The sequence below is a fragment of the Arvicanthis niloticus genome, chromosome 14 (assembly GCF_011762505.2).
Source record: "Arvicanthis niloticus isolate mArvNil1 chromosome 14, mArvNil1.pat.X, whole genome shotgun sequence".
Lineage (NCBI taxonomy): Eukaryota > Metazoa > Chordata > Mammalia > Rodentia > Muridae > Arvicanthis > Arvicanthis niloticus.
The window spans coordinates 29808853-29823960 of NC_047671.1; the positions used below are offsets into that span (position 1 = coordinate 29808853).

The 15108-nt window shown below is 36.5% G+C and overlaps 1 protein-coding gene across 1 annotated transcript in view; it reads right to left on the reverse strand.

Moving 5' to 3' along the window:
• Adamts19 (ADAM metallopeptidase with thrombospondin type 1 motif 19) overlaps positions 1–15108 on the reverse strand; it is a 177635-nt gene that overhangs the window by 116712 nt on the left and 45815 nt on the right. The window contains exons 5-7 of the mRNA XM_034517656.3: positions 11274–11446; positions 10086–10169; positions 9176–9333 (exon numbers count right to left, since the gene is read on the reverse strand). Of these exons, the coding sequence (XP_034373547.1) occupies positions 9176–9333; positions 10086–10169; positions 11274–11446 (415 nt within the window). The remainder of the gene's footprint in view (positions 1–9175; positions 9334–10085; positions 10170–11273; positions 11447–15108) is intronic.

Here is a 15108-nt window from a genome sequence, read left to right on the forward strand (position 1 = left end):
AGGTCAAATTCCCTCCAGCAGCTACTGCATTCTCTCCTAACGTTGCATTGATCCTTGACAGATCTCTTTGTGTATGGCTAATCTGTGCACATAAGAGATGCTTCTTATAGTTTAAACTCAGTTCATAAGTGTTCTAAAATGGAGCATTACCTGGCCACTAAATAACCACAGAATTAAATAGAATTAACTAAATCTGTGACCTGCCAGATAGAAGTTAAGTGTCACAAAATGATAGATTTATTTAACAACAAATGCTAATATGGAGGGGGAAAAAACGATTCATGCAGAGAAAAAAGGGTACATGCATAATTTTATTATATTTTATAACATGCAAAAACATTGATCATGCCCTTTAAAGGTTAATATTAATGCCTCAAAAAATGTGTTCTCATTGTGTCAATTAAAATTGAATACTTCTTTCTTTTTGTGGTTTTTTTTAACTTTTTTATTTATTTTAATTTTTTTATTCACTTTGCATCCTGATCCCAGTTCCTCCTCCCTCCTCTCTTCCAAGTCCCACACTTACAAATCGCTCCTCCCATTCCCCCCCACCACCTCTTTTCCTTAGAGAAGAGTAACGTTGTGACAGGGTATCATGTAGCTGATCATGAGCCAGACTGGCTCCATCGTCTGCTTAGTCAGGCTGACTCTCCACCATCTACCTCCTGAAGCTAGGACTAGAGCCAAGACTTCAGCATGGAGTTACTTAACTTGTAACACCTGTTCAATGGCATTTTCATTCGATTGAATATTAAATGACTGCAAAATTGGTGATTGTAACAAATTATTTTTGTTCCAAAAGTTTAGAGTAAAACAAAAGATGTAGTGATGGGTAAAGGGTGGGTTAGGGATAAATTATTTTAATATAAAGTATGAAAATATTCATCTTTTCTGTTGGCAAATTTCTGACAAAAATTATTCTAGGAAACAGATATAAAATCAATTTTAATTGCAAGAGTCATTTGAAAAGGTTTAACTGACATGAGAAAGTTCAAATTTTAAATATCTTTGTAATTCTAGGCTCAAGAAGACATAATATGAAATTAATTCATGCAGTTATACCTAATATTGCAATGCAATATTGCAATATTACTTGTGGTTATAAACTACAAATATATGAGTATATTAGCTTAAAGAATCACATAAAACACAATTAACCTCAGGGCCAGAATCACTGAGTGTAAGGTATACTCAGATGTACAAGGAAAGAGTCTTATGTGCTTTTTTCCTAAATATATAATGCATCACATCACGGTGCATGAGGCTGCAACATGATGATTTGATTTACATAATGCAAACCAAGGGGCTTCATCTGTATGTAAACTGCATTATAAAACTATGACAAATGCATTGCTTATTGTCAAAGGCCTTTTCACAGCCAATTTCTGCTGACTTAGCAAAACAACGAAAGAAGTAAATTATGCTTTTTATATAGACTCAGCAAGGTCTTCTTCCCACAATTACTGGAAGCATCTGCATTAAACCTGAAGAGTGTGTGACTAGCAGCATTTAACCTCTTGTTACTCTTAGATTCTTTGTCTTCACTGGTCAGGGATGTTTTTCTAGATAATCAAAATAATATATTACTAATTTCAAGCTACCCCAAGATTTGTGTGTGTGTGTGTGTGTGTGTGTGTGTGTGTGTGTGTGTAGTGAAGCATATAGATTTGCTCGCAGCTAAAATGTGTGTTCATACAGATTCAAATTCTCATTTCTGGCACATGTTGACCTTATATTCATGAAGTTGGCCTCAGAGAATTTCATTATGTGAGTTTATGGAAATGATACTTTTAGTCTAAACTGAGAAGGCCAATAAATTGTGTCTAAGTTCTGACTTATATTGAAAAAAAAAGTCTTTAATTTCCAGGAATGAAGATGCATCTGAGAATAAACCTCATTGTAAAGTTTTACAGTGCCCTGGGATATACCTATAAATGATTCATTCAGAAATGATCCAGTGATTTTTTATTAAATCAAGATACTTTTGGCATCTCTGTTATATTAAATTTTCTATCTTACTTGCCAATGGCACTCATTTGAACTTGATTTTCAAAGAATTACAGATAAACCAAAATCATTTAAATAAATGTAAAAGGCAAAAAATGTTATGAAAATTAAATTTTAAATAAAGATGTTTTTGAGAGCCAGAGACTTAGGCTCTTTCTATAATATCAGAGAGAAGTATGACAATTATGCTAAGAAATTTTAGAGTCAACAACTGGGAGAAGCAGTTTTGTATTCTTGTTACCATGAACCCACAGCACTAAGTCAGCTTTAAACAATTTACTTCATTGTACCACACAGAACAATTCAACAAGCATATTACCTCAGATAGGTTCAAATTTATAAGAACATTTATATGCATTTTAGCTAAGATCAAGATCAATCCCTAAGCTACAATTTCTTCCCAGTGATGTGTCCACATAGCATGCAACATTGAGCAATTCGTCTAAGATGAACATTCAAAAGAAATGCCACGGTTTTAAACGAAGCTGACAAACCCAGACAAGAACATGGGATCACTGGTGACTAACATTCCTTACAAATGAAAGGTCTGATCATCTTTTTTTTTAAGGATTTGTTATGGTTTATCTTTCCCCATATAAATGGTCATCATTATTATACATGGTTTAGTGAGTGAAACATTTCTCCAGATTACACTAAACACTCATTTAGGTGTTTCTGACCAGATGGTTCAAGGTCATCTAGGACTAAAACCTTCTCTTTGGTGCACTGGTCTTCACTGGTGTGAGGCATTACAGATGTGTAAGGGAAAAGAGTCGATACGCTCCAAGGAACCGTTTATGTCTGTACACCATGGACAGACAAATACTACTAATTACTACTCTAAATGACTATTGGCACATGTTCAGTGTCATAGATACAGATCCTGCTAGAGTTGCCCTCATAGACCCTCTGAGGCCTCTCTCCATCCCAGGTCTCTGGCACATCCTAGAGATTTCCTACCCCTACCACTGCTCTCCACTCTCTCTCCCCTGCTCTCCCTACACCTGATTCCTGCCACACCTACACCCCTCATCATCCCCTCTTCCTCCCAGTTCCCTCCTTCTATTGACATGTAGTATCTGTTTTCTTTCCCCTTCTGAGAAAGATTCAACCATCCTCCCTTGTGCCCTCCTAGTTACTTGGCTTCTGTGGGTCTGTTGATTATATCTAGTTTCATCCATTTACTTAGACTCTTAGCAGTGGGGGGGATCCTGCAGTGGCCACTTCCTGTAGCCAGGCAGGACTCCCAATGGAGGGGTAAGGACATCAAGCCCCACAAAACCCTCAACCCCAAAACATGTCCTGCCTACAAGATGTGCAGGGACAAAGATACAGCAAAGTATGAGGAAATGGTCAACCAGTGACTGGCCCAAATTGATACCCATCCCATGTGCAAGAACCAATCTCTGACACTATTAATGATACTCTGTTATGTTGGCAGACAGGAGCCCAGCATAACTGTCCTCTGAGAGGCTCCACCCAACAGCCAATGGAAAGAGATGTAGACTCACATCCAAACAGTAGACAGAGCTCTGGGAATCTTATGGAAGATTTGGGAGAAGGACTGAGGAAACCAAAAAAGATAGGGACTCCACAGGAAGACCAACGGTGTCAATGAACAAGAGTCTGAGTCACCAACTAAAAAGGGAGCACAGGCTGGATATAGGCCCCCTGCACATATGTATCAGATGAATAGCTTGGTCTCCAAAGGCTGTCCCTCCAAAGGCCTGCCTGTGGATCCTATGCCCCTAAATGAGCAACTTTGTCTGGCCTCAGTGGGAAAGGATGTGCCTAGTTCTGCAGAAGCTTGATGTGTGCACGGAGGGAGTGGGGAGTGGGGAGTGAGGGGGGTGATTCCCACATGGGAGCTTCATTATCAAAAGAGAAAAAGAAGGTAGAATGGAGGGAGGACTTGCATGAGGGGGTACTTGTGAGGAGAGGAAGGGATAATATTAGGTTGTAAAATGAGTGAATAAATAAATAAATTTAATTAAAAAGCAGCCTGGAAGCTGAGGTAACTGATATGCTGCCTTTTCCAGCTTTTGACACAGAATCCATCTTTACTTGTTGGCCTTTTGCCCATCTTCAAAGTCAACAGTCTAACATCTTCCAGTCCCGTGAACTTGTCACCTTGTATACCACAAGGAACCCTGCGGATACTATTAAATTCAAGATCTTGAGTTGGGGAGGTTACCTAAGGTTTTGCAAGCATACCCAGTGTAATCACAAGAGATATTTCTTTAAGAAATATGCAAGGTTTCTTATGGGAAAAAAAACGGTTATAAGTTCATTAGGACCAGAAGACATTTGGGGTTTGCAGTTACAAGGCCTGCTACAACACATGCCATGAAGACCACGTTGAAGATATATAGAAGGTAAAAGAAACAAATATGAAAACGTGTGCGCAACATGGAGAAAGTGCTAATTTTCGAGAAGAAAGGGTCATAAGAGCAGTGAAACAAATGTTACGTGTTAAAATTATTTATGGGTGGTACGGATGAAAAATATTTCTTCAGCTTCACTATGAGGGTGCATTGTGAGAATAAAGCTTTTGATTGAAAGTTACTATAAATTTTGAACACGAGACTACGCGTTGTCTGATGAACATTCTCTAAAACCTTTCCTAGAGGAACATATGAGGACAAACAAAGGCTCGGAATAGAATTTTAAGAAAAATGGGGGCTATGTAACAGTAATGAAAGGTAAGCAGCACTCTGGGTTTAATTTCCCGGCTGCATCACTGAGTAGATCGTTTTTGATTATAATAAAAATATAAATTGGAATATAATATAAATTGTTGAAGGTGGGATACATATAATGCTATTTTGTTCTGTTCTCTTAAGAGCATGCGCACAGCTAGGGAAATCCAGAACGAGCCGCAAGGATGAGAATGGAGGGGGTTTGAATCGATATTTATCAGGGATACTGACCAATAGGGATGTTGTTGTTGCTGCTGCTGCGTCTTTACCTAATATTTGGTAAATTAGGCGAATTTGGTAAATCCTGGAATTGACTGTGAATTCCAGTTGTTATATTTACGCAATCAATGTGGGAAGTTTGTTGCCTGCCTTTGAAAAGATGTCTCCCTATGCAACCCAAGCTGAACTCCAAGTCCTGAGCTCAGAGGACTCTTTCTCTTCCGCCTCACAGTATTAGGACTCCCAGTACCTACCACCATGCCAGGAGACCACGCTGTGCTTCAAATCCCTACATAAGGTCTGTACTAAAGAGAATCACTGGAGAAGTGCATGGAAGTGCAAATGTCTGCAGGTGCGGCTCTTGCTACAGCCTTGTTGCTTATATCTTCTGCCTCTGCATTACCCTTCGTCTGTTCTTTAATAGTAGTGCCAATAATAACAAAATACCAGTACCTATTATAATTGTGTAATTGCTGTTAATCAAACATAATGTTAGGTTCATTAGTTACCTATTTTTATTGACCTAGGGGAGGTTAAAATGTTGTCCCATTCTGAAATCCAATTTATTTCCTGTGGTGTAGGTATTCTATCACCATATGCTTTTCCTAGCAATTTTAATATAGCTTTAAATTTGAAATGTTTCTTTTGAAATAATTCCTATATATAATTTTAATATCCCTTTTTCCAGATCCTAATCATTCCAACCCATATTATTTTCTTATCACATTCCTATCAACTTCATGAGAAAATAAACCATGAAATACATAATCAACATGAAATAGTGAGTAATAACAATTTGCTGGTCTATAGTTTATTTCTAAGCACATTGGTTTGCATCTTTACTAAATAATTTACATTGGACTAGATTATTCCCCCAATTCTATTTATTTACAAGGTCTGATATTTGTAACATAATAAGAGAAAAAAAAGAATAACCACATTTAATAATAACATTTTTAAGTGGTCTAATATAACAGTGGCAACAGCATGGAGTGGATGTCAAAGACATTCTAATAAATAAAAAGGTAAAATTAATTACAGAGTCAAAAGGATAATTCTCTGCATGTAAGGTCTTAGACCAGGTAGAATTAATGTGTGCAGGTGCTGCCTATTCTGAATGGATTGAAAACTGAAAAAGAGAACAGAGAACATCTTTAACAACTAAGTGAATATTCTGCTTATAATACATGTGCCAGCACTTATTCATCTGCTCATTAAAATGGTCTTAATTTCACATAAACTTTTCAAGATGAAGGTAATTTTAAAAGAAAGAAAGAAGAAAAGGAGGAAGAAAAGAAGAAGGAAATAAGGAGAAAGAAAAAGAGAGACAGACAGACTGTCTGACTAGTAAATTTTATATTGTATTGGGAAGAGAAAGGAGCCTGCATGGATGTAACAGCTACTGTAGTAATAGGACCTGAAACAACGAAAAACAGTAAAAATCACATCCAGATCGAATGATCCCCCCATCTAAGAGCACAAGTTTCTTTCATTCATTTAAGCAATGGGTCACGTGCTTTAATTCACAATAAAATGTGAAAATTCTGGTAATGATGATGATAAATAGTTTTAAAATAGAAGCAACTGAATTCTGAAAAATATGTAGGTCTGTTGGAGGTATTCATCTCAAAGGGGTGTGGATTCGGTAGCTAATGAAAACAGACGTGAAATAAGAAAGATGAATGAAATATGATGATCAAGAAGGTAAGATCAATGATTTTATAAATGCTGGATTATGATCTTAAACTCATTTATGGACTTGACAAAGACTTCTTAGTCAAATAGATACATGAAAATAGAACCGTTCACTTGTCAATAGATTGGGGATATTTGTCACTAGCAAAAATGTTCAAGAATACCTTTTCAGTAGTGCTTGTATTTTGTTGTTGTTAAATATATCAAATTTGATTTAGAGTATTTGGTACATGAATACTTAATCTAAAAACAAACTAGTAGACCAATATGGTTAGTTTTTTATGGTTTTTAGTATGATTTTTATCTTTTTAAATGTTTACTAGTTCTTGGAGAGAGTTGTAAAATGAGTTTGGATCATCCTCACCCCCATGGCTCTTTCCAGATCCACCTCACTGCCTACTACAAGTACCCTGTATATTGTCACAGTAACAGAAAGATGGATAACACAGCAGCAAATTCCTTGTTTTGTTCTTACTACCGCTATTTTGAATTTAAGGAGTCAATTCTCCACATGTTCAGGAGGAATTTTTTTTCTGTTCTATACTCAAGCATCTACAGTTGCACCTTTTGTATTTCAGTTTATGGTCCTATACTAATTAGTGTTACATAAGTTGTTAAGGAATGTTGTCATGCATTTTTCATAATGCAATTCTAAATAAATTCTCTTCTTATAATTCAATTATGTTGGTGAGTTTATTAAAAATTGTTGTTCACAACTGTGTAAGTCTATTTCCAGACAGCTTATTTTTAAGAAGGACATTTAGGTTTGCAATTGCTGTCAAGATTTTCTCTACATTTTGAGATATATATATATATATATATATATATCCATTCATGTATATGTATATACATATATATACAGTGTATTATAATATATTATAATATATATTATATTAGATATTATATATAATAGGTTATATAGTAATGTATATTATAATATATATCTATTATTATATAATGTATATATTATATATACATTCATATATGTATATGAATATGCATATATGAATATATGTATACAAATATACATATATGAATATATGTATACATACATATTGTATACATACATCATGTGCATTTATACATATATATAAATATATGTCTATATATACATTCTACTGCTGCAGAGAGACACCATGATCAATCCAATCTTATAAAAGAAAGAACTAGCTTGGGGAGTTTTGTTTGCTTTTGTTTTTGTTTTTGTCTTCCGTCCACACATACCCTCCACTGTGAGGAGGATCTACCAAAAGCCTGAAAGGATTCCCAAGTCCCCTATAAACAGGAAGAACTCAGTCTCCACTAAACACCAAAGAGTGTGCTGAGTCAGAACAGATCCTTCTAGGTATCCACTCTGATGAGCACAGCGTTTGAGTTTTCCTTAGGTAAATCCTGAGAGTTATGAAAAGGTATGAGTAAACTGTCTCACACTTTCAGTCTGACTCCACCCAGTTATTACCATCTCTCTAAAAATCTGAACTCTGTGCCAATAACACTCTGGGAAACTTGGGACAGGATCAATCTACACAGATGAGCAGCACCCCATACTTCTTGGCACCTTTTCATGCACAGTGCTCCGTTCTCTGGTATTCTCAGAAACACTCCAGTGATCTATGGAGATCCTGGCTTTTCTTTCAGTTTAAAATTGTCCCAAAAGAGCTGGGTTAGCTCTGGGGCTTCCCTAGGGGACTTTCCTACTTTTAAGGATTATACTCCAATGACTTCAAACTGTTGGCACCTAAACTTTCCAGTTTTGGGCTGTTTAACACTGAAGTCTAGTGCAGTTACATGTACTCACTCAGAGAAAGTCTACACATGTTCTTTCACACAGTTTTTCTATAAGAAAAGTTTATTAATAACTGTTGAATACAGATCAGAAACTATTACTAATTACGTAGGTTTGTTTCCGACAAATAATAGTGCTGCCACTAATATGATATGAAATTTTAATAAGTTTGATGACCTAAAATTAAACCGATGCCACACGATTTTTGTTGGCTCTTGCTGGGGAGTAGAAGAAACTCACTGACGATTGTTAATACAGAGAACAGTCACAAGACATACAGTTGTGCACTGCTGCCCATTTTCAAAGCTATAAACTCTCCTTCTTCCCACACTACAAATATTTGTGCTAAGTACAATCACAAGGCAGCTCACAGTTAATTAGCCAGAGATACAACAGAAAGTCTTTTCTCGGATGGGCCCAGTAAAATTATAAGTTACTGGACTCTGCTTGTGAAGTTACTTTGCATGGTGATGGCTAAAACATATAGTCTATGCTCTACCAAAATTCTCCTTTGTTTTAAGATACTCTCTCATCAGTCGTTATATCTTTGGTATCAGCATTTGTGATTTATTTCAATTAACTAACAAATGTTTTGTCAACAGAGCATCCGTCCAACAGTCGGCTTCAGAAAGATTAACGATAAACCGATGGAGAAAACTAGAATCGTGCCAAGAAATCCTGGAACAAAAGCATTGCACCGAGGAAGGATGGAATCTGCAACAGAGATGCTGAGTTAAGAATGTGACTTAATTGGCTTTGGTAATGTTACCTTGTTATAAGAATAGCTGCATCCACAGAAACAACATCTTCTCCCCAGCTCGTCGACATCTCCGAATGTATATCGTTCTTCCTGCCAAACTCTTCATGCTGCCACTTACAAAAGCTCTCCAACATTTTCTCTCCATGGTGCCCAATATACAGATCTGCCTACAACAGAGGTCGCTTTCATTTTTCAGACAGATCATTATCAGATAAACCTAATTAATGAATCAATTATCAGCTATACCTAATTAATTAATCAATTCATCAATCCTAAGGCATCTTCTCAAATGACTACTGCCAACTGCTGAACATGGCATTAATTAGAACGTGTAAAGCAATTAGTCTTAATTTCTCCTGAGCTCAAACAAAACACAACATGAAACAAACAAACTTGAACTTTGTGAAAGTGTAATAATGACATAGTCTATGTAGTGTTACCAGGAAAATCAAAGAGTCATAATGAAATATTTAAACCTCTGATCTTTTAAGGCTTGGAAAATAGATTTATTTTGCAACTAGTGCATAGAAGTGGTGTTTAATTAGTGCTTTTTAATTAGTCGGAGTGATGCCATAAACTACTCTTCATTTCAGTTGCAATACAGATAAGAAAATAAATACCTTCAACACATGTTTAAATAATAAAATAAAACTGTCTTTTAAAATAACTTAAAATTACATTTTGGAAAGTTAGAATTTGTTGTTAGGATCCTTGGAAACTAAGAACATTCCATTTTTCAAATAAAATTGAGGGATTAACCCAACCCAAAGGCCAGTTTTATGTATACTTTGAGTGATTCAGTGGGATATTTTTGGATTTTTAAGGCAATAAAAAAAATCCCAAAAATACTCTTCACTTAGAAGTTCCTGAATACGATTTCCCACTCACTTAATTGAATAAAAACTCAAAATTGTCTTACTGGTGTTTCATGGAGAAGAATGAGCTTTACCACACGAAGGTTGACCTGCACACTCAGACTCTTGTGTTGGAAAAGGTTAAAAACCTAAAAGCAAATAAAAATTAGAACTTCTAAAATTAAATGAAAACACACTCATTTTTTTGTTCAAGGCCAAACAGAAGAAAAAAAATCTCAACTTAGTATAAAAATCTTCTTTTAAAAGTTGGTAGCCAGCACAATTTTTTTAACGTGGTATCTTAGTCTTTATGTTTCTTTTTAACTTAAATTTTATTTAATATGTATTATAAGATGTATGACTAACACAGCAAAATCAAATTTCTGCAGATCTTAGTAAAAGGGTGAGGCTGGCTTCAGGCCAAGGTTCGTAGAGTCTCAGAATGCAGATGAAGATGGGCAGAAGGGACAGAAGTCAGACAAACTGTCCACTCCCAGGGGAAAGGTCAAGTGACAGTAAAATCTGCTCTCAGTTAACAGTTCCGTTTACTCTTATGTGAAAACCACTCTGCATTAGCATTTTCTGGTTCTTCCTTATAGAAAGTACGGCGAGTAAAATATGTCAAAGGATTACTGTGTTGATAATCATCCTTAGCATTCTAGATACAAACTGTTTTCCCACCCCAGAGGTTAGCTATCCTATTTCCCTTCCTGGGCATTAGCCTATTTAAATTGTATATCATACATATTAGGTCCTACCCATCAGGTGGAATCACATTATTATTTAAAATTGCATACATGCTTGAGTTAAGTGGGTTTTGACAAACATCCATTTTTTATTCCACCCTATAATCATTCCATACCATTTGTGGTAGAAGCATGCACATAAACTAATACTATAATATTGCTAATAATATCAATGAGGTCTCACAATATCACAGAAAATAAAGGCAGAAGCAGAGAGAGGAAAAAATAGAAATTAACAGTTTTGCATCTCAAACTTAACAACAAAGTTTTTAAGATAAAGCTATATGTGGAAAACCATTTGCTATTCATTGGAGACTGATCAGTTTGATTAAGTCTAGGATATCAAATTGCTATCTCTACTCATATTAGACAGAGAGGAATGAATTAATTTTTAGCGAACCTGAGGCCCTATGTTCAATGTCCAAAACTACAAATCAGGTGTCCTTTAGGCTGGACTCTGCTTAGAGTTTCATTGACAACCTTTCACGCATCAGAAGGTTCGCCTACCAGGTTTAGGATTGTCAGAATGAATCTCCTGGCCGCATCTGCTCCATGGTAGGAAACCATTGCAGGGTCTGCAACGACTACAGTCTCAATGTTGTATTCTTGGGGTAATTTGTAAGAATACCGCCTTTCTCGTCTGTTCTCTGCTATTTTTTTAGACCTTGGTCTTCCTTTATCTGCAATAGAGAGATGTATTTTTCAATACATCTATCAAAGGGATCATTCACGATAGACGTCAACACCAAGCAAAATCCCACAAGACGGATGATCTCAGAGGGCTGCAGAGTAGTGCTCAGACGTCTCAGTTCTGCTGTATTAAGGTACTTTTGTCTTCTAGTCCTTCTCAAATATCCCCACCTGTAAAGTGAATTTTAAATACAATCTTCTTCCTAAAGAAGATTGACGACATGCATATGAAAATCAGACCAGTAAAATTTCTAATGAAGCATGTATATAAAATATAATAAACAAAAAATGTTAGTGATTTTGTAACCCAGTTGACAAAAGAAAGGTCTGCTTGTTAAAAAAAAAAAAAAAAAAAAAAAAAAAAAAAAAAGTATCCAACACAACTGTTCTGTACATCCTGGGGAAATGGCTCTGATTAATAAATCATCGTGGATAAGATGAAAAGCTTTGACTGAACCTCATATAAAATGGAATAAAAGCCTCAAGGTGATGGTGATCCCTCACATGTTCCTAGATTAGAGTGGCAACTGAAAACATGATATTTTTATGAGCATGACCACAAAATATTAACCATTGCTTTTCATAAAATCATGCCACGGACAGAGTGAAAAGAGTGCACCCAAGTGGAAGAAGGCATTTGCCATGTATTTCTAGATAACATAAACAAAGAGAAATTCTAATTCAATAAAAAACAAAATAGCCAAACTGAAACACAGACAATAGGCTTTAGTAGTTGTTGGTCAAAATATCAAATCTCTAAAGAACTAATTTATGTACAAGAAGAGCCTCAATCAAGGGTTTCAACATGTAAACACAAAGCAGTTAGAAAAGAATCAAGATCTGTACAATGAGTAAAATTAAAGAGACATAACATTGAATGCTCATAGGGTTGAAGGAAAACTCTCCATCCACATTATGTGGTGTATTATCAAAACAGTTACATATATCAAAGAAAATGGCTGATTGGAATTTCGGTGTCTGTCCTCACACTTTCAAAGGTTTTACTGATATCACAATCAACAATACAGAAGACACTGGTGTTCACCAGGGGATAAACACTCTGAGATATTGGTTATCATGGTCTACTACCATGAAATTATGCACATGCAATGATCATGCCTCAAACACCTCCATCAAAAAAAGTACAAACTGTGTGCAAGTCATTCGGAATAGTAGCGTTCTTAGTAGTTCACATGACCGACTACCTTTTAGCCTGTTCATTTAACGAAACCAGTGGAACACTAGGTAAAATGGAAAAAAAAAACAAAAAACAACTGCTATAAAATGAAACCTATTGAGGGAAAGAGGCGTGATATTTTTGTGTACTGTGTGAAGATTATCTATGTGTTACTCATATGCTGATTCCTCTGTCCCCATATCTGGTAGCAATCTCCACATGCCATTGCCATGTTTATTCTAAGGATCTCTGGTATCAATGGTTGTAGACATTGCTCCCCATTTATTCTCTTACTGTCAATAAAAACTGACCAGCCAATAACTGATTAGAAGAGAGAATAGGTTGGGAATTCTGCCAAACAAGAGGAGGGAGGAAGGGAGGAAGGGAGGGAGAAAGGGAGGGAGGGAAAAAGAAATAAAGGGAGGAAGGGAGAAAGGGAGGGAGGGAGGGAGAAAGGGAGGGAGGGAGGGAGAAAGGGAGGGAGGGAGGGAGAAAGGGAGAAAGGGAGGGAGGGAGGGAGAGAGGGAGGGAGGGAGGGAGGGAGGGAGGGAGGGAGGGAGGGAATCAGAAATCATCCAGAAGTGAAGCCCAGAGAGGCAGACCAATACTGAAATGCAAATATCTCTGGGATTTTGGCTGGGAGGTAGCCAAATTAATTCAGAGGATTAGAATAGATTATTAACTGCCCAGTTATTGTGCTGTAATGATTATCAAATAAATCTTATAGTCTCTGTCTCATTCATTTGGGCCCTGACCAGGGATAAAGAAAAATTGCCACTTTTAAAAATGCTCTTACAGAGGACTCTCAAAAACCATGCTAGATTGAAAAAAGAAGCCAATTATAAAAGAATAGGTAGGTTGAGGCCATTTGACTGGCAAGTCCTGGAGATAGAAGTCAGGATATTGATCATAGGGTAGGAGTATACCCAAATGAGATGCATGAGTGGTACAAGTATTTCCTGTGTTCAGTTCAGTGGTTGCTCATGTGCCGCATCATAATAACCTCCTGTATCCCTGTGCTGCTACAGTGACGCTTATGGTCCAACAGCTGCATTGAGGTACCACTGACAAGCCAAAAAGTAATCAGATATGTTTGTGCACCATGTAATAAATTTTAATAAGTATCAGCGGTCCTATAACCATCTCTGCAAACCATAGTTTAAATCAGTTATCACTTCTGGCACGAGGAAAGCAAAATTCTGAACTGATGTTGTCTCCTTCACACAATGTGTGCTCCTTGTTGACTGACATTTTTTATATTTCTTTACCACAATTTGTGGACTCTCTGGAAATGTGAAGAAAATGTTTTGGTTGGACTGGCAGTGTTCCCTGGATGTCTAACCTTGCTGGGGTTCGGGAGTGTGCCTCATCTCTACCTTTTATCATACTGCTTTATAGCAATTTTTTTTACTCACATGAGATGCTTGATTGGCTCCATCTTACTAAACACCTATTCTACGTCTAACTTTTGCCAGTTTCAGGACTCATTTACATCTTGGATCATTTGACCTCCAGGTCTCCTCTATTATTACTTTCTAGACACTGAGTCAGCCCTGAAATCTAAGAGAAAACAGATGCCAAGACAACAGCTACTGAGCTCTCTGCCTTCAGCTATCTGCGTCATTACTCTTTCGTTTTCCTTGTAATAAGAGAAATTTAAATATCTACTTAATAAAACGAGCTTATCCAAATATTATATAAAATCAGTTGCCTAAATTAATGCAAGTATTATGAAAACAGGAACAAAGGTTCTTTGTGTTCTGGAAGTGAACATGCAATATTCAAGAAAGAAATGCAAAGTTACAAGAAAGAAAGGAGGTGCGTGAAAGACAATCTGTTGATAAGATTCAATTTTATGCAATCAGAACAGTTCTAGAAATTAATTCCAAAGCTCCAGATCAAAGCTCCAAAAGAAAAAAGGACAGGAATAAAAATTGAGTTCAATAGTGTTTTCCAGTCTAGGACACTTAAGAAAATTAACTGTGTGGTTTTTCAAACTGCAGTGTGAATTATACCTACATAGACTTCAATCTACCTTACAGCAAGCATTAGCTGGGAACATTCCTTCAAGCTTATTTATAAAGTGACTTATTTTGCCAGAGTCAATCCCCAATAAATGTGTCATGAGAAGCTATGTATCTTCTCATATTTTACCACTCTTGGCCTGAATGGAAATGACAAACTTCATGTTCTGTGCAGCTGTCATTCACTACAGTGATGAGATGAACGTGAAAACATACAGTAATTAAGTGACACTGTGTCTGTTTGAACAGCCACATTTTCATTGGCTTGAGTTATCCTTTCGTTGGTTTTAGGGAGGGTGTGTAGCAAAGACAATTGCATTTAGGTATCCACTCTCATCGCTGCAACAGCACCAGTCCTATCTCTTGGCTGGTTTGTGACTGTCCAACCAGAAGCATTGTTTAGCCTAATGTACAGCCATGTGACAATTCAGCAAAATGATCGAGGGCAGAA